The sequence below is a fragment of the Macrosteles quadrilineatus genome, unplaced genomic scaffold (genome assembly GCF_028750875.1).
Source record: "Macrosteles quadrilineatus isolate MER2022 unplaced genomic scaffold, UCM_ALF_1.0 Scaffold_22__1_contigs__length_1958994, whole genome shotgun sequence".
Lineage (NCBI taxonomy): Eukaryota > Metazoa > Arthropoda > Insecta > Hemiptera > Cicadellidae > Macrosteles > Macrosteles quadrilineatus.
This window is the reverse complement of record NW_026542615.1, coordinates 1,659,516-1,677,833: the sequence shown is the minus strand read 5'-3', so window position 1 is coordinate 1,677,833 and position 18,318 is coordinate 1,659,516. Positions and strand designations below refer to the sequence as shown.

Genomic DNA, 18,318 nt, shown 5'->3' with positions numbered 1-18,318 from the left:
CGGGGTATAATCAACACAGACACACAAAGGGGATTGAGAATTAACAGTAATCAAACTAGGTCCAAGTACAAACTGGCAGAGACGTGTCGTTAGTAGGATCAGTTGTGTATTGAGGTCACGTGATAACCGACAGATGAATAGCATTGAGCGCAATCAAACTTTGAAAGAGCTGCCGTTGTCCAGGTGGTGCGATAATACAGTTACAATCAATTTCTAACAACCACCTGTAGAACGCGCGCATGTCATCGGCCGGTGGGTGGTGGGGGGTGGTAGGCCGGTGGTGGGGGAACGCTACACCCTCAGTCAGTGGCGTGCGGGCGACAGTCAGTGCATCGCAGGCGTTCTGCCCGGAGTGTAAACCACATGTAGGAATACCGAGAGCTAGAAATGTAAGTAGACGATAGTGATTTACAAGACAACTGATAAGGTTTGAAGAATAGTCTTGATTAGATAGATAAAATTCATTTATTTAATGCCAATAGATCGAGTTCAAGACTGTATACTGTGTATCGGATGTTTTTTTTTTTTTTTTTTTTTTTTTTTAACTAAAACATATAATATTTTAGATACTTATACAACATTTCCAAATAAGTACTATCTGGTACCTTGAAGGTTTTTTTTTATTTCGTGTAGGTATCATTATACGCCTGTGACATTTTAATTATTTTTTTACCTTTCCAAACCTTGGTCACGATACTAGATAGCATGTTCAATATTGATACCACAATTACTCTTATGGGCATCAGGTTCCAGTTGAGGTCTCGCTCGGAACCGAACTAGCAATCTTCAGATTTAAAGGCCAGCACTAAAAATATTCAGCAAATCCTGTTATATTTTTTAGTTTGGTTAGAGAGTGAAAATGTACCAATTGATGTAGATGTTAAACTCATAACATTTTGCTTATTGGCGTAATTATGAATACCTATTCATTATTTAATTTTGGTTTGGCAAGCTGAGAATGCATTTGAAATACAATCCGTACAATATCACGTCCACAAAATAAGAGGGTTCATTGGCATTTTCACATTGTCATGTTTTATAGAGACGTTTAAAATTAGATGAGTTATTAAACCATAATACAAAATGTGGAAATTGTATGTATCAGTGTGTTTTTATTATTAGGTTAAAACACTAATGCAAGAGTAATGTCATAGTTTTAACTACCCAACTATTCTAAATTTAAAGCTTCGAACCAGCAATAATATCGCATTAAGTAAGTCTCCTAAGAACTCTAGCATAACTTAAAGTTACATAAGGCAAATGGTCCTTTTATTTTTCCATATCTATATCATCTTTTTCTTATCTTATTTCAAGGAAAAAATATTTAGCATTTTTTTAGTCAGAACGATTTGTTAATGAAAGCACCTAAAATATTTAATACGCTTAATTGAGACACGTATAGTGTGACCAAATAAATATATTTTTACAATGCAAACTAGTTTCATAAGACTTTAATGTATAAAATAAAATATGCACTTCAAAACATATCTTACAATATACATACGAAGAAGGAGAAGAAACTCATTAGGGTGACAAATTCTACAAAGAAACAGTCAAAAGGAGCAATCTTAGCGTTTCTGCTCTTATCTCGTACAGATGGTGGTATGCTAGAGATGCTATGGAAATTGAACTTTCCCCTCCCACTCCCCACCATTTCACCAACGACATTGTTATCAAAAATCTGCATGATTATAACCACTGGCGTCTTTTGTTGCGGATTGGTTCTTTGTGCTTTCTACTGAAAGAAAACTTATATTTAGTTAAATACCCAGGACTATTTTCTGCATCAGTACAGCAGTTGATTTTTCATTTTAAAGTTTAATGTTTACTATAATTATATAAAAAAAGGTTTTGTAGAATTAGGCTGTTAAGTAACATTTATGTTGTACATTGGTCTTCAAATTGAATGTTGTTATCAATAAATAATATAATGTTCACTTCAGTTATACACGAAGCACAATATTGCATCTCAATTGTAAAGATAAATATGGCTTACTTAATTGGATCTCAAAAAAGTTGTGTGAAGAGATTATTTCCTACACAAAAAAAAAAAAAAAAATAATAAAATGACCAAAGAAAAGTTGTATGTTTATACATTTTTAAAAGACATTGCTATTGACGCAGTACTTTTAGCATAGTTGTGGTTGAGTCATTGACCGAAACTCAAACAAAAGAATGTTTTGGTTTGATTTTGAGATAACTTTTTTGACTCAGTGCACATTTTACATTTTATGTTCAATGATGATATTGTCAATACAACTTATTAATCAAGCTTCGGTTGTTGTTATGTTGTGCCATTTCGTGATTAATAAAACTAGCATTAATTTAAAAGATAATGCACAACTCATTAAAATAATTGTTTAACAGACTATCAGTACCAGCAACGGGCCGTGTACAAAATTAGTTAGGCAAGTTGTTTTTTGTACAGTTTACATTTTATTATAAGTTTTAGTATTTTGTCATGCAAAGCGAATTTAAACTATATGTAATTATGACCAATTCAAGAATAATGGTGGAACGAAAAACTAATTGAACAATGTTATGTTGAAGTATACATGTAAGTATAAAACAAGGCAAAGTATACTATCTGTGCTATTAATTGACAAAATGGTTGTAAAATCTTAATTAATATACAGTATTCTTTTATGAAAGTACTGGTGGAAAACTATGTTATTGTACTGTACTGTGCATCTTTTAACTTCACGTGCGCAGATTTTTCTTAATACTTTTAATTTTTCATAAGAGTAATCAGGATCAATCGAAGGAAAACCCAGAACTGAACTAATGGTTTTTAATAGTGGCAATTTAAAAGTTATCATAGAATCTGCACAACCTAATAATGGTTAACGTTGAACAGGTTGAACTAAAATATTATAATTCAATATCACTGGAAAGATAAACTATGAGCTGCACTATTCTGTTAAACAAATTAAAAAGTAGAAAAACTGCCAATGTGACTTTGATAAACACAAATAAGCAATAGTTTGGCGAGTTAACTTGCGCACTGTTCGTTGCACTGAACACACACAAAGCTGAAATGCTATTGTTGTGTTTGTTTTATGTCTCCAAAATAATTGTTGCAGCACATGGTGCAACTCTGTTTATAATTTAGGGTCAGATTGTTGCAAATGCTTATGCTTTTGATCTCTTATGGCAAGAACCAAAATATAAATTGTTTATTAATATATTAAATAAAAAAGCATGGTGTTTGGGCAAGTGACCTAGAATATATATAGAAAAATCTCAACACATTGATTTAATATGTCAAACATACAAAAATACCTTTGAAATTTAGCATTTGCTTTTAAAACAATTTGTAGAATTTAGTTTGTTCTACCAACCATATACGTTGTTGAATAGTAGCCAATGGCTGAAACCAAAGTGACTCAATTTCGTATCATACAGTATGTAGATAAATATATATTGTATATATTGTTATGTATATTGTAAGACTACAAAACAGATTTTTATTGTATGAACTCACATTAGAATTAGAATACGTAACTAATGAAATTTTGTAAAATAAAAACTTAATTGCCCGTCAATCAATACGGATAATACGTCCTAGAAACCTAATTGGAAAATGGATAATTTGTTTCGTCCATAGAACTGATAACTGTTCTTTTTATACTAACCGATTGTAGTTGCGATTACGACAATCACTAATTGCTATTACAATAATCACCAATAGATCATCGATTTATTTGAAACAGTGATTGAATATGTATTTGTAATGGACAAAACAAGTAGAATATTTGCAACATGTTATTGTATTATAGAGAATACGGTGCAAAAGTCAAATGATCGCCGCTAAACGAATCCCACCGGAGTGTTCAAGTTGAAAAAGTAACCAGGTCAACTGAGGAAATTAACTGTTGTTCCCTGAGCAATAAATGGCTACGACAGTGCTTCTGTATTGTTCGTTTTATTATTTGCAATCAAAAATATCACACCTATTATACAAAATGCAGTATACCTGTAACTAGGGAACAACTAGAATCATTGTACAATCATCCTGGACAAGGATTCAATTACTTTCATTATGTGCACATCTGGCTGGTTAATTAGTTTAACCGTTTCACTGTGTAACTTAAACGAATTACCATTCCAATATTCTCTTAGCAGAGGTCTGTAAACGCTAATGCTACTTTAATACCTTTCACTCCGGTTTAACATGATTAAAATGTTGCTTAACACGAAATTACCTTAACATATGAAGAGTTATAAACAATTTAATATAATTATCATACATAACAGTATTGTTAAAGGCTTGAAAATGTGTTAGGCATAAATCGAAAGTATCCTGAACTAATTCGTTCATATGAAAAACAAAAAAAGTTGTTATATGTATATTTACAAGTCTACCCTCTTTTATTTAATTTTTATCGTAGGTTAGGCAGCAAGAGACTCCAATGAACTCAAATATTTTGCTCCAACGCGTGTTTATATTCATTCCCTAGCAAAATAAAGTAGTTTTAATTCATTGAACATGAACAAATAAACAAGTAATGCGAACCCGAAACATAAATATAGAGAATGTTGTATAATCAAAGTCTTTAAATACCATTTATTGTGATTTATCCTGAAAGATATTTTATGAAACGCCATGTTTCGTATTGGCGATGCAATGTATTCTCTGTGAAATAGCAGAAGCCATTCACAAGCGATTTGGAGGCAGTAATTCACCCGCAATGTTGATATCGCCACCCTGCTGGCAGAGGTTTCCCTGATAAACCATTCCAACACACTGACCACATGTCGGCCTCTCTTTGTCATATCCGTTCGATTTTATTTCGCATTTTACATTCAAATGTCATCTGCTACAAAACACCGCACAGCACTTCAGCCTTAAATTTACTGAACGTCAATGGAATACAATTACTAAAGCGTTTTACCAGATGGATCTTATATTACTCTAGTTTTCAGTGCAATAAAATCAATAAAATTATACAGAATTTTGTTGTATGTATCTGTCAATAGTAAAACTACTCAAAAAAAGGTGATTTTCGTAAAATGCATATACATTGTGAGTGTACATGTAAACGTGTTACGTAGTTTTAAATCGTAATCTAAAGTAAAAGTTGTTTATAAGAATTGGTAATGATATTGATCTACAAGAAGCAGTTTTCAATTTATTTCTATGGTTGATAAACAAAAACATCTGATTTGTTGTATATTCCCACTATTGATATCATTCACATTTTATATTTTTAATAATTTCAGTAGATCACAGACAATTTACTGCTCACTTGACGTGTATTGAAATATCCCTTGTTCGATTTCTCTTTCCAAGCAATGTTGGGAATTAAGTGGTTTCAAATCGTATCACTTTTAAAATTTTCATAAACCATCTCTACAATTTTAAAATAAGAATCGCAAAATGGTAAGATACAACAACGTGCTATTACTTACAAAATGTGTAGTGAACACCCAATAATCAGGGGAGGCCCAGCAACATTAAAAATAATTTCTAAAAGAGATAATAAGAAAACTGCAAAATTGGCAATGCAAAAGATCCCCTCCTCCATTCAGGGTTTTAAAAAGGTTTTAATCCAATAGTCCATGGTTTTACTTATTTAAAAAATATTCTATAGCAAATGTAACAATTTAGAGAAATTAATTTTGCATTATTTACTATACGATTAGTTAGCTATCCAACCAAACATTAAAAATACGGTATTATAATCTCATTAATTTGTGTACAAAGGTGTAAATAGGTATACATAGGCATAAATCCTCAGTTAACATAAATAAATAGTTATAAATTCTGCATTGATTATATTATTAATGTTTACCATTTGTTAACTCTTCGCCAACTACAAATGATCAATTTTATCCCATAGGAACCACGTAACGTATTCAGTAATGTTACACTTTGTTAAACTACAAAAATAAACAGCAATATAAATTTACGAAAGGTTGAGGTTCAGTGAATTCCCAGAACTAATCTTTAATAATGTAATTACACAGAAGAGAGAGTTCTTGGTAAACAGGAGAAGTTAAGATAATAACCTTAATTAATTAGACAAACTGCAATCTCTAGAGAGGGACAAACAAATACTTACTACCGTCTCTTGAGGAATGTTCTCTCAAAAACACTCTTGTTTGAGAGGAGGAAGTGTTCCGCTGGTTTATTTTTACTCTTTCATTAAACAATGTTTACAGTTTAGTACATCTGAAAACTTTAATTATCAAATTACTTTTTGTAAAGATATATTCCTAAACAGAGACAGTTCACCCTTACTATTTCTTAGATTCCACCTTTTAAATCATCTTTACTATATTGCATTTCTTACTTAGTAGTTGATCTACCCTAGGAACTACTTTAAACACTCTAGTGTTACTTTTAAATGTGATCTAATATCTTAAATGGAGGGTAATAGTGGTTTATAATTTAGCCCAATTATAAAACTTTCCAAACTTGAATAAAAGTACTAAAAGAGCTTAAACTGAATAGAATGAATAGTATAATTGAAGTTAACCAGGGAAACTAAACCATGCTCACTTTATTATAGTATAAAAGTGCACGTTTTGGTTTAAATGATAATTTCCACAGGACTTGACTAAAAGGAGATATTTAATGCGCCACGGAAAAAGCTTAAATCTAAAACCAAATAAATAGACACTTTATTTTAAAACTCTTTACAAAAGAAGAGTATCAGTACAAACCAGAGGTATCTATCTCCTCATCACAATATGACATGGTGGTCATTTGAATATGCATCGAAAATACATTTACCTGGGTTCTCTCTGAGGCTGGTGAAAAAGTAAAATGATCACCATCATATTTATATTGGTCATATCAAATTGATCATATTGGGTTGAGATACAGCAGTTTAGTTTTATCTGACTTTCTTTCAAAAATTTGATACTGTAAAAATTGCACTTTTAGGAAATAAATAGATTTGCAGTATTGAATCTTTCTTAAAAAAATTCTTTGAAATGTCGAGGGGGTATCCACCATACCTTCTATAACCCCATAATAGCAAAGGACTTTTTCTAATAATAAATAAAAACATCAATGATCTGACTCATAGTTGATTGACTTGAAATTGAGAAATTTTCATATTTTCAATGTATAACATATATGTTTAACGTATATCCACATGATAAACAAGTATAGTAGTTTTCTGATATGAAATTTTATTAGCAAAACATCTCATAGTCATAATTAATGGAACTAAACAACTATTGATTCAAATTGGCAAATTGAGAGCAGATATATGGTCTAATCACCATAATTTCATTGATCCATAAAACACAATATTTCATCAATAACTGGAGATCAAATACGCATTTACGAAACAACAAATCGGAGAGCACAGTCCGTGCGTGAACGTTATTTTCCAATTATAAAGGGAATGAAACATTGCTAAAACAGCAAACGCCAGAGAATCGTTAAACTGCAGATTATTCTGATATTGTGTCAGATAGATTACTAAGTCAACGAATTGATAATTTTCCATTAACTGTGTTAATAGAAAACCAGTACATCAGTTTGACCAATTGATTTAGGATTGTTATCAATGAAAAGTAAATAGTATGACATTCACGTTTCTTTTTATTTGGAATTAAAGTTAGTATGTAAATAAAGGTTTTAAATTTGTAAAATTCTATAACTGACTAACGATAATTATTTTTTCACGTAATACAGTTTATGTATACATTTTTAGGTTTCGTTATTTTGTTTCGATGTAAAAAGGTTGGCTATATTTATCCATTGCCAGGGTTAGGTTTCGACTGTTTAGTGAAATGCTGATTATTTACATATCACATCTAGTTTTAATCATCCCTTATTAATATTATGCAACATATATTTCAATTACGTCAAACAATATTTTTATTCTTTATTGAGTAAAAATTTAAAACTTAAAAATCTATTATTATAACCTCCCTGGTTTTTCTATATCACAATTTGCAGAGAAAACTTAGAGACTTTTTAAGTTCTTTGACTTCTGCATCGTTTTGTTATTGTAACTTACTGGTACTTCTCTTCATATTAATTTTAATTGTAGTAGATATTTGAACTGTTTACTTGTTAGCTTCAATCTTTATGAAAAAATACGTTAACGTAATAATTTTTTATACAGTTCTATAAAAATTGTACGCTATCCCAAATTACTGAATGGCCTACTATATAGTATAACTGGAAAAAAAATCACCTCTCTTTTTAAAATAGCTAGGCTCAGTTTCCACACTTAACCTATTCAATTTCTCGATTCCTCAAAAATATATTTCTTTGTTTTCCACAACAAAATACTGATTTTTGGTTCACAGGGTATGGTTACAAGAGAAGAACAACTCAAAGCAACATCGTGACGTCACGAGTACGTATCTTCAGCATGCTGTGAGGCAGCCATCTACGTCACAACTACGTCGACCCTTCATTGGCCAGTGATGCTTCGAGACCATGTGTGCCAATTTGCTACTGCACCTAGCAATTGTCATAGCACTCTGCATATATTGTGGTCAGTAGCGAGTTGTTTAACTGTAAAATGTTTAAATTTATTGTTTAACTTTTTAAAACTATTTCTAGGAGTAAATTTTGTTCATAATCGTCAATTGTCATACCTGTCAATGAGTCTCCATCTTAAGATTTCTCATCATTTTTTAATAGCATCTAATGATACATTTAGCACTAATCTACCATTTAATGATACATGAGTAACAATTCTGTCCAACAAAGACTGTCTCAAGGCAGATAAGGTTACTTTGTGACATGTAAGATAATATGCATGTTAAACTTGATAAGACTGTTCTATAGCACCTTAGGGGGCCAGACTATCAGATTTCTACCCAGTAGTTTGCATCGCTTTAGAGACGTTCTCTGAACAATGTTAGAGAAACATATTACAAATATAAATTTACAAGAATGTTACAACTATATAATCAGCCTGATATAATTTATTTTTATTTTTGATTGTGAATATCACAGAAATTAAAAATACGTTTTGACATTAAATGCTTTGCACATATGTAAGTGTGTATAAAATATGTAAATAAATTATTATTTCAATTAGGAAAATATTTTCTCTAAGAGTAAAAAGGTGAATGAATAGCATGACGTATCATTATGAAAACAACAGGCTTTAGGATGTTCATGGTAAAGATTTATAACATTACCACGTAATTTAACTTTTACTTCTATTCATTCATCTTATACTCATTTTAGAACTCTGTTATTTATAAACACGTTTTACTCGTGTGTTATTTTCGCACAAGTCTGCAATGCTCAAAGACTTTACTATATTTCTACAACTCAGTGACTATCTTCAAATAGTTTTATGTGGTATTTAATCCGTCTCACTCATAGTTTTTTCTCTTTGATCCGTGCTTTATAAATGGTTTCAAAATTGGTCCTAGTAATGACTGGTATGACCGGTCAAAATAAATGACCATTGTAAGTCTTATAATGTTCAATGTATACGTTTTAATATTCAGACACGTTTACATATTAAATAGGAAGACGTAGATTAACTACAAACAACACATTTATCCACATAAATAGTTTGTAATAACAAAACGTCTGACTTACATACGAACTATATCACTACATGTTCAATCATTGATGGGGATCTCAAAAAATTAAATTTGTATATATATTCAGATACAGCCTCACTGCACAGCACAGAGTTTGCTGTTCAATGAATTGAAAGTGGTTGTACACAGTCTACAAACATTTTCTCTAATACACAATAACATGTTAATATTCACTTAAACTCCTTTTTTATTGTTTGTAAACGTCCTTAAACGCTGGAACTTCTAAATATTTGCTTATTGATCATATACAACCCATGTTTGCAGAGATTGAAGGTGTCCAGATCACAGGCCTGTTTGTGCCTCACGAGGTCCAGAATGGCAGCGACCACGTGTTGTTGGACTGCGAGTACTCTCTACGACCTGAGGAGTTACAACCGACGTCAGGCCTGGTCGTCAAGTGGTTCTATAACAACAGTCCGGCACCTGTGTACCAGTGGATCCCTGGCAACAAGCCCCAGGTACCATAGAATAATAGTTTTCACAACACGGATAGATAACAGGCGTGCAAGTGATTATGATTGCTGTACGATATTTATCGCGCATCCACTGGATGTTTATTAAGATGCTAAAGGGGTGGAAATCTAATAGAAATTGTTTTTAATGTTTGGGTTCAACTATAACACATTTCAGACAATGAAACTTACTTAAAACCATATTCGTCCATAGTTTAAATATTCAGTAATCAACCAAGTCCGAGTGAGTTATGCTGCAACAACGTGAATGTAATTACTGAACGTATAAAGTAAAATGCAAACGCTGGAAATGCTGGTTAGAAATCCTTACTTACTCGCCATTGAAAACCTAGGCCTTATTTGGTTTCTCCAATCATGTGCCACCAGGATCCTCTGTCTTCTGCCACCTCAGGGCAGTAACTATTTCGAATTATAAATAATCGTTGGATCTAGAAATAATGAAAAAATTAACTTTATATTTCAAGAATTGTTTTAGTTAGAAAAAGCATTACATAGAGTTTGAAGAATAAGAATGTCACTATGTAGATGATATTGTTTTGTTATACATATTTTTCCCTGGAAGACAAGTTGTGGATCGTTTTGATATACTGGTACCCTGTTGTGACTAGGTAATAGAATGTAAACTTAAGGACTTGAGTAATTTCCTCAAGAAAATTCATTGAAAAAAATTCTTGGAATTATGCTTGGGGATAGACTACACCGTCAAAGATGACACAACTGTTCTAGCTTGCATTACTTGGTTATTTTTTTACGGTTCTGGTCACTCAAGTTGTATATGAGGTGATGTGTCTCCTATCTATTCGCCCTGTAGGACCTCGGTGTCCTCAAGGGCCGTCTCAACCTGGAGCACCGAGCCTCACAGCACAACGGCACGGCCCACCGCGCCCTCTACATCCTTCAGCCTACCACGGACCTGTCCGGGGAGTACAAGTGTGCAGTTTCCACCTTCCACGAGGAGGACTTCATGATCAAACGCATGCTTGTATACGGTACGCAACATTATAAATACATTTAGAGTAATCAAAAGGGTTCTCGGCTCAATATTGAGAAATGCCAAAGTAACTTTGATTTTAAGAAACTGAAATAAGCTATCCTTGTTCAATAGTATTTAAATACATAAGTGTGAGATAGGAACCAAAATATCTTGGTTAGGAATAAAACTGTATCCTCATTAATTCAACATTTACTTATCTTTGCCTTAAAAGCTGTGTTATAAAATGTGTAGGCGTCTTATTACTCTCATCTTATCGAATAAGACAACTATTAGATCAACATCAAAGTGGTGTGTGTTTAGAACTCTATCTGGTCCTCGAAGGATATAATACTGGGGTGATAGAAGCCAAAACCCAGATAATATCCTTTAAGTCAGAGCAGTGACTGAATATTCTTGTATGCACTCAATGTATCAAACTACCCAGAGGGTCAATCACAATACCAAAAAGCATTCACTTTCCACTTTAAAAGCATCCATTTCACATTTTCAGTGGAAAATGTTTTCCATCATAATATATACGAGCTGTTGGCCCGTCCTACGTACGGGAATCGAGTAGTCAATTAAAACTGTATATAGTGTGTCTATTTCTAATTCAAGCATAGTTTAAGCAGTTAAAAATTTGTAATAAAAAGCAAAAGCTGCCAAGATGAATTAAAACATGGGATCATTGTTATTTTCCCAACCTTTCCTCAAAAATTCGAGTAGTAAATAATTTTCATAAATTTCTTTTGAAAATTCGTGAGCTTCAATTTGTATTCAGCAATGGTTATAGAATCTTACTTATTTCCAATAATCAATGACAAAATAATAGTAAATAAACTAACCTCATAGTTCAATAGAATATTTATTTATTCAACCAGCTGTAAGTTATAACATATATATATATATTGCACAAAAAACTAAATAATACAAAGACTGCTAAAAAAAAATAGTTAGAACATAGAGTATTTTACTATGTATATTTAAATAATATCTCATCCTCTTACCGAATAAAAGAACGTATCAATGTTTATAGCATTACACATAGTATAAATAAGTCAATAATACGTAGGCCTATGTTATTTCATTTTCATCCAAATGCTGAATTTATGTCGAAAGTGCTGAATGTTTAACTGCTTAACTGTTAGGATAAGCAAATTGTATTATAACAAAAGCTAGAGTAGAATGTTAGTGTCGTCTAATAGACTTTTTAAATTTTAAAACTTAATTTCTAAAAACTAGTACTCTAAACTAAAATTATGGCTTCGACATTCCCTAGTTCTCAAAATTATATTTCTTTCAACACAAAAATCATGGAAATCCGTCAAGTGGTTGAATCAGAATCGTGAAATAAAAAAAAACCTGTCACGTTTTAATATATATGATGGTCTCATCTAAGTAAGAATAGAGCATTCAGATTCATGAAAGCAAGAGTTTGCTGTTTTGCATGTTTTAAGTACAGCACATATTTCGACTGAGATGGCCCAACCACAATGTTAATGAAAGGTCAATGTGTGCGTCCCTTGTTAAAATATGCAAATTCAAATCAACCCTTCTTTTTAGGCACTCTTCAAAATTATCATACATTGTGAAGGACTCTCTTTCTGCGTTACATATTATAGTAAAAAAACCCATTAGAATAGTCTTTTTTTAAATTTAAATTTACGATATTATCTATATTTAAGGCAACAACTAAAAAAGCCACAATTTAAATTAAAGTGGTTGTAAACTCTTTACTTTTATTCAGGGACAATAATTGTCTTGACAATGCAATAAAGAATCGCTTAATGGATAAAAGAATTCGAAAAAATAACATGCACTGCAATTTGATATTTTGTAGAAATATTTTTAACATACAATCACGAGAGTAAAAACGAGGTTGAGATGTTTATTTATTTTTTTACTGACTCTTTTATAATCAGAAGCATTTTAAAATTTAGATTAAGATTTTTGGCAAATTCAACAATTTTACATAATTAGAGTTGTTCAATAATTTAAAATTCGTCCCTTGTATGATAAAAACTGTATACTGTCTTCTCGTATGCTATCACAGCCACCAACGGGTTGCTGTGATGATGTACTTGCAGAATTAAGTGACTGTAATACCTAGGGCTTAGTAAAATACAGTTGCTTACGTATATGAAATCTTTGAATGCTTCCAGAATGGTCTATAGAGGATTTTCTTTACAATAAGTGCTATACTCAACATTTCCATATAATAATTTTACTATAAATCATAAGTTCAATATCAGTAAAAAGATAGTCTTTATAGTATAGTGATATACATTTGTAACAATAGCTTAAACCCTACTATACTTTTTTTCTGTTGTATAATTCTAATGAAATTTCGAAGGCAGATATTGATCTAGGTGAAAGCCAATAAGACCCGCCATCAGTCGGAGAGGCAGTGTCAGCTGACAGCTGTTGGGATGATTACCAACCACTCTTCTGATGACAGATCACAACTCAGTTGCACAACTAGTTTTAACTAAATTTGCCTTTATCAAATTATACCCTATCACTTACTCGTAATCTAATTTGTTCGTAAACTTTTTACTTAGCATTTGAATTATTGGATTTGTTTAGAAATAGTCGTACGAGATAGTAAAAAATTCATTAGGTTTTTATTTAATTTAACAGTTTTTCTTAACTAAAAAATCCAGGTGGGAGTATTTTGCTTTCCTTAGATCATTCTAATCCAGTACATTTTCAGATCTATTTCAGAGTTCACAATATTATTATTTTTAAACATAGCTTAATTGAATGTATGGAAAAACACCAAAAAGACCTCAACCTAAATTGAGCAAGCCTTTATTTTACTTTCCTAAGGTATACCATCCTAGCTTTTAATGTTTTGCGTAAAAAAAACTCAGCTTTCGAGATGTATTGTTTTTGCTCTAATTCAATTGTAATTTATTTTAAGAAACAGTATATTTTTACCTTTATCAAACAATGTGATACTGCTCCATTAATAATGAATTATACGTTCCATTTACTCTGAGGTTCCATTAACTTTAAAATACTTTAAGCTAATACTAAACATGACTGCTAATTGTATAACTGCCTTTTAGCGCCGGAAAGGAAGATAGAAGTTTTCCAGACCAAGACAGACCTCCAAGGAGTGAACGTTTCCTGCAGAGCCCTCGGGGTCTTCCCAGAGCCCAAGATGGTCCTTTACAAAGGCAACGACATCAAGAAAATGTAAGAAATATTTTGTCATAACATTTTTTTCCTACAGTTTTGGATCAATCGTTAATCATAAACGTCTTTATCGGAGCTCCATGCTATGGCTTGTTCAAGTTAAGTCAAATCACGATGACAAAAAGAAATGTGAAAGCTGATCACGACACTAACACACTTTGTCCACAAATTTTAGTTGTTATTTTTACACCCCCTGCTCTACAAATTGTATTTACCTACATAATTTGTTTTAAAAGTTTCTTTTTCTAAATTTGTATAATGATTGAGGTATTAAAAAGAAATAGCTACTTTGATTTTTACTGCTATTTAGTATTAGGAACTATCTTTGTTTGTTTTATTTTTGATTATTTTTGTAAAATCTTTTTATCGCACACTTTTAAGTTTGTACATTTTAATTTGTGGGGTCATATTTTTTCATTTTTTTCATTAATATAGATCTTGAATTAGTACTTAATGAGCAAAGTACCTCCACAATTTTCGTGGTTTTTGGCCACCTTTTCATATGGAAAATTTATGGGAGGTTGCTCAAGAATTTTTTTATAGAACGACTCACAAAGAGTTATTTGTTATGTTTTGAACAACTTTGAAAATGTTTTCGAGGACGTACCATGATAGTACCTAGACATGATAGTTACCTACTATGTAACTACCAATGATTATAAAAAATAGCGGCTTAAGCTGTCAACTGGCAATGTCAATTGATTGCAGCGTCTAAATTGTTTGTCTGTTGGTTTAAGAGTCCATCGCTAATGTATGTGATTGAGTTTTGAGGAAAAAAGTCTATTAATTTCCTGATATAAGGACACTGCCTCCATTTCATGCTTAGTTTGTTTTGTTAAACAATAACATAGTGAAATTATAGGAGTTAAATTTTTATCACCGTACTAGGTCGAAACTATTCATCGGAAATTCATCCATAACTTACAACAAACTATTTTATAAACAAATATGGATGGCATTTATTGTTTGCTTGAATTTTCTTTCTAAAATGTAGACCTACTTTCTTGAGTCTACAATTTTTTGCAGTTTTTACGTGGCCAATTATATTATATTTCAATATTTGGTTTATTTAAAAAGGAAAATAAATAGTTGAGTAATGGTTTATTCAAGGGGGTTAAGCCTCCATTCTTTTACTTATTTGTTATTTTACTTAGTCCACATTTACACTGAAAACATTTATACTGTTTGTGTGGACACCTTTCATCAAAATATTCTTCACAAAAACTGAAAAGAATGGAATCCCACCAAAACAAAGTTTAAATCAGGAGGATATCACCCTGATCGGTAGTTTTTTTATGAATAAAACACTTTCGTAATATAATCTAAAAGCTCATTTGGAATATTTTCTTGCCTCTGTATACTATTGTGTAAAGCAATTAATTTCCTTAACATATTTAAGTAGTTTCTTTTATTAAGTAGACCACAGTAGTAGGGTATATGGTGTAACCTGAATCTAATACTGCTGTTCAATCTGTTGCTGTTTCTAACATTCTCGTACCATATAATTTTTGAAGTAATTGTTCACTTTCTACCATACCTATGTTCCAGGACACTGATGACGTCAGCAAGCCTAGAGTCGGTGTCACATGATGGAGTTTATGACGTCACCATTACAGGGTTTCTTCACGACGAGGAGCTCAACTCGCCAGTCATTGTCGACTGTGAGCTCAGCATTCCCGAAACCTCCTACACGCGGAGGAAGCTGATGCACTACTACCCAGGTCGGTATATGGGACAAGCAAAACATGATCTATGTGAAAACATTTACGTTAAAAATAAATAATGGTGATTTATAATGTGTTTGTGAAAATGTGTCTCATTTAAATGCGAAATTTCAGTATATTTCGAAAAAAATTAAATTGATTAAATGTTATAACGCTTAAATAATTAAGTATACTATTTTACAATGTTACGCTGTTAATATTTTTGGTTATATGACTTAGTTGAGCAAACAGGCTTTTAAAAGTATCACCCTGGATAACCTTTTTGTGTATAAAAATACGGATATGTCATATAGCAAAAATACACATTTAAGAATCACAAACAGATATTTTTACTGTTATAAATTATGTTTCGAAATGTGTTTAATGAGAGGACTCCTCGTTGATAAATAAAAATTGAATATGAAAGAAAATTACTTACTTAGTAATAGGGTCCTTGATCAATAGAGGTTTTAATTTATAACAATGTTAAGATTATAGCGCAATGCTCATTGAAGACTATTTTATAGGAAACACATGCAATATTGGTTATTACTATTAATAAACATTAGTTTGTTAATCTTAAATGTGACGTTGAGGCCATCCTTCAAGCTAATAAGGTTGATCTCGATCGGCCTCAACCTTAGGAAGGAAACAAAAATGGGAAGTTATAGTAATAGTTGAAAAGGCCTATCCCGCAGTAATGTGCTAGACATTTCCAGGCTAGTGTCCTAGGAGATGAGGGGTTTTACTCAGCAGTCCGTGGACATTACTCCCAAAGGAGTCCTGCACTACTGAGGGAACGTTGAGCCTCTCAATGTGTGCGTAAACGCTTTTTAACCTCCTCCGCCTAATTTCCACCAAACCTCCTAACCTAAATGTTAAAGGTTCTCTAGGTAAGAAAATGCTTGGCCAATAATACACTTGCAATTGAATTATAAGTAATGCCGCGGTAACCTTATTTATGTATTGTTTCAGGAAGAGCTCTTGCGTGGATAGGTAAGTAAACATATTTAATACGTGCGAGTGAATCTTCTAGATTTTATGATAACATTTTTTATAACACAGAAAAAATATTTATTGAACTTAAGATTTGTGGAAATACGATTAATGACATATATAAATCTTTTAAAGTAAACATTAAAAAAAATGTATTCCAAACCTGTTCTTTCCAAACAGGATACTGTAATTTAGAATCCACAGATAAAAATCTCAGTGTTTCTGAAATAAAAACGATTATTTAAGATAATTATAAACAATATATATATTTACAAAATAAACATTATGAAACGAAATTAATAAATAACAAACAAAGACTATTTCATTTGGGAACAACTCTAATTGACAGGTCAAACTTACTAGCAAATTCAATTGTTATCAAGAGCTATCTATCTGATGTATAAAATTATTTGTTTTTTAACTCCATGTTATTGTTCACATTAATCTCTGTTTGCAGCAGATGACACCAGTGGTGCAGTGCTTCTACGGGTGAACTACTCGGGAATCGCAATGTTGTTTGTTCTGTTGAATTGTTGCTTGAAATCATGATCAAGCAGTGATTGGACTTTGTGAAGAACTATTTTTAATATTCATCTGTGCCATAGATCACATATCTAACCATATTTTGGAATATATTGTCTACCAAACATTGTACTCGTATATGTGCTAACAGTAGAGGTTCAACCAATCTTGGCTGAAATAATTAACTACATAAAATTTAGAATTTCTTTAATTGGATAGGTGTCAATTATTCGATAAACATAATCCTTAGTGTCGACTAAATATTTAGAATCTCTCCACGTTTCAACCAAGATTGGTAAAAAGCTAACTTGTTTTGATCTAATTAACTAAGTTGTTTATCGTTGATTAAGCTTTGTCAAGAAAACTAAATAACGTTTATGAGAGTTTATAATTACGTATTTAATATACTATTTTCTTGTGCTTTTTATCTTTGTTTTATTACACTACCTTTCCTGGAATTCATATTTTTGTGAGAGATAAATCTTAAATGTTATAATGCAAATAAAACAAATAAGACACAATAAGCTATTCAAATGGTCGTTGTTACCTTATATGCCTAGTTTTACCTGCTTAATTTTTACCTGTAAATATACAAAACTGTATATTTCCAAGCTTTATCATAAAAACAGTCGAATGCTATAGTTAAACATGACGGAGGAAAAGTTATGTCGTTCCTAGTATAAATACTTAAAATTTCTTCCCTTTCTCTATTCAAAGTACTGAAGTGGTCAGTCGGAATACTTCAGTTAAAGTCTATTAACAATCCTTAACTATCTATCTAGTTTAGTGTTTATAATGCACTTGATTTAACTGAACACTAAAGTCCAGTCAAACCTGCTTCACAATCCTTACTATATTAATTAATTAATTCAGTCCATGGCTTAAATAGTTTAACTACGTCATAAGACTT

At 31.6% G+C, this 18,318-nt stretch overlaps 1 protein-coding gene across 2 annotated transcripts; it reads left to right on the top strand.

Annotated features, from left to right (window-relative positions):
- Positions 1-310: 310 nt before the first annotated feature.
- Positions 311-17,833, top strand: LOC129005500 (uncharacterized). Of its 2 annotated transcripts, none has more exons than XM_054434405.1 (8): positions 311-389; positions 8,278-8,468; positions 9,805-9,998; positions 10,825-11,002; positions 14,058-14,187; positions 15,736-15,908; positions 16,866-16,886; positions 17,347-17,833. In XM_054434405.1, exons 2-8 carry the CDS (start codon positions 8,411-8,413, stop codon positions 17,433-17,435), a joined length of 843 nt encoding a protein of 280 aa, XP_054290380.1. In that variant the 5' UTR covers positions 311-389; positions 8,278-8,410; the 3' UTR covers positions 17,436-17,833. The 2 variants fall into 2 exon arrangements, with proteins under 2 accessions (XP_054290380.1, XP_054290379.1); XM_054434404.1 differs by having other exon boundaries at positions 17,344-17,833.
- Positions 17,834-18,318: the final 485 nt, after the last annotated feature.

Excerpts from the sequence above, each read along its gene's own strand:
- LOC129005500 (XM_054434404.1), top strand. The coding sequence starts at position 8,411 with ATGTGTGCCAATTTGCTACTGCACCTAGCAATTGTCATAGCACTCTGC. Across the intron at positions 9,999-10,824 it reads TCCCTGGCAACAAGCCCCAG|GACCTCGGTGTCCTCAAGGG; the intron begins GTACCATAGAAT and ends TTCGCCCTGTAG. Across the intron at positions 11,003-14,057 it reads CAAACGCATGCTTGTATACG|CGCCGGAAAGGAAGATAGAA; the intron begins GTACGCAACATT and ends ACTGCCTTTTAG.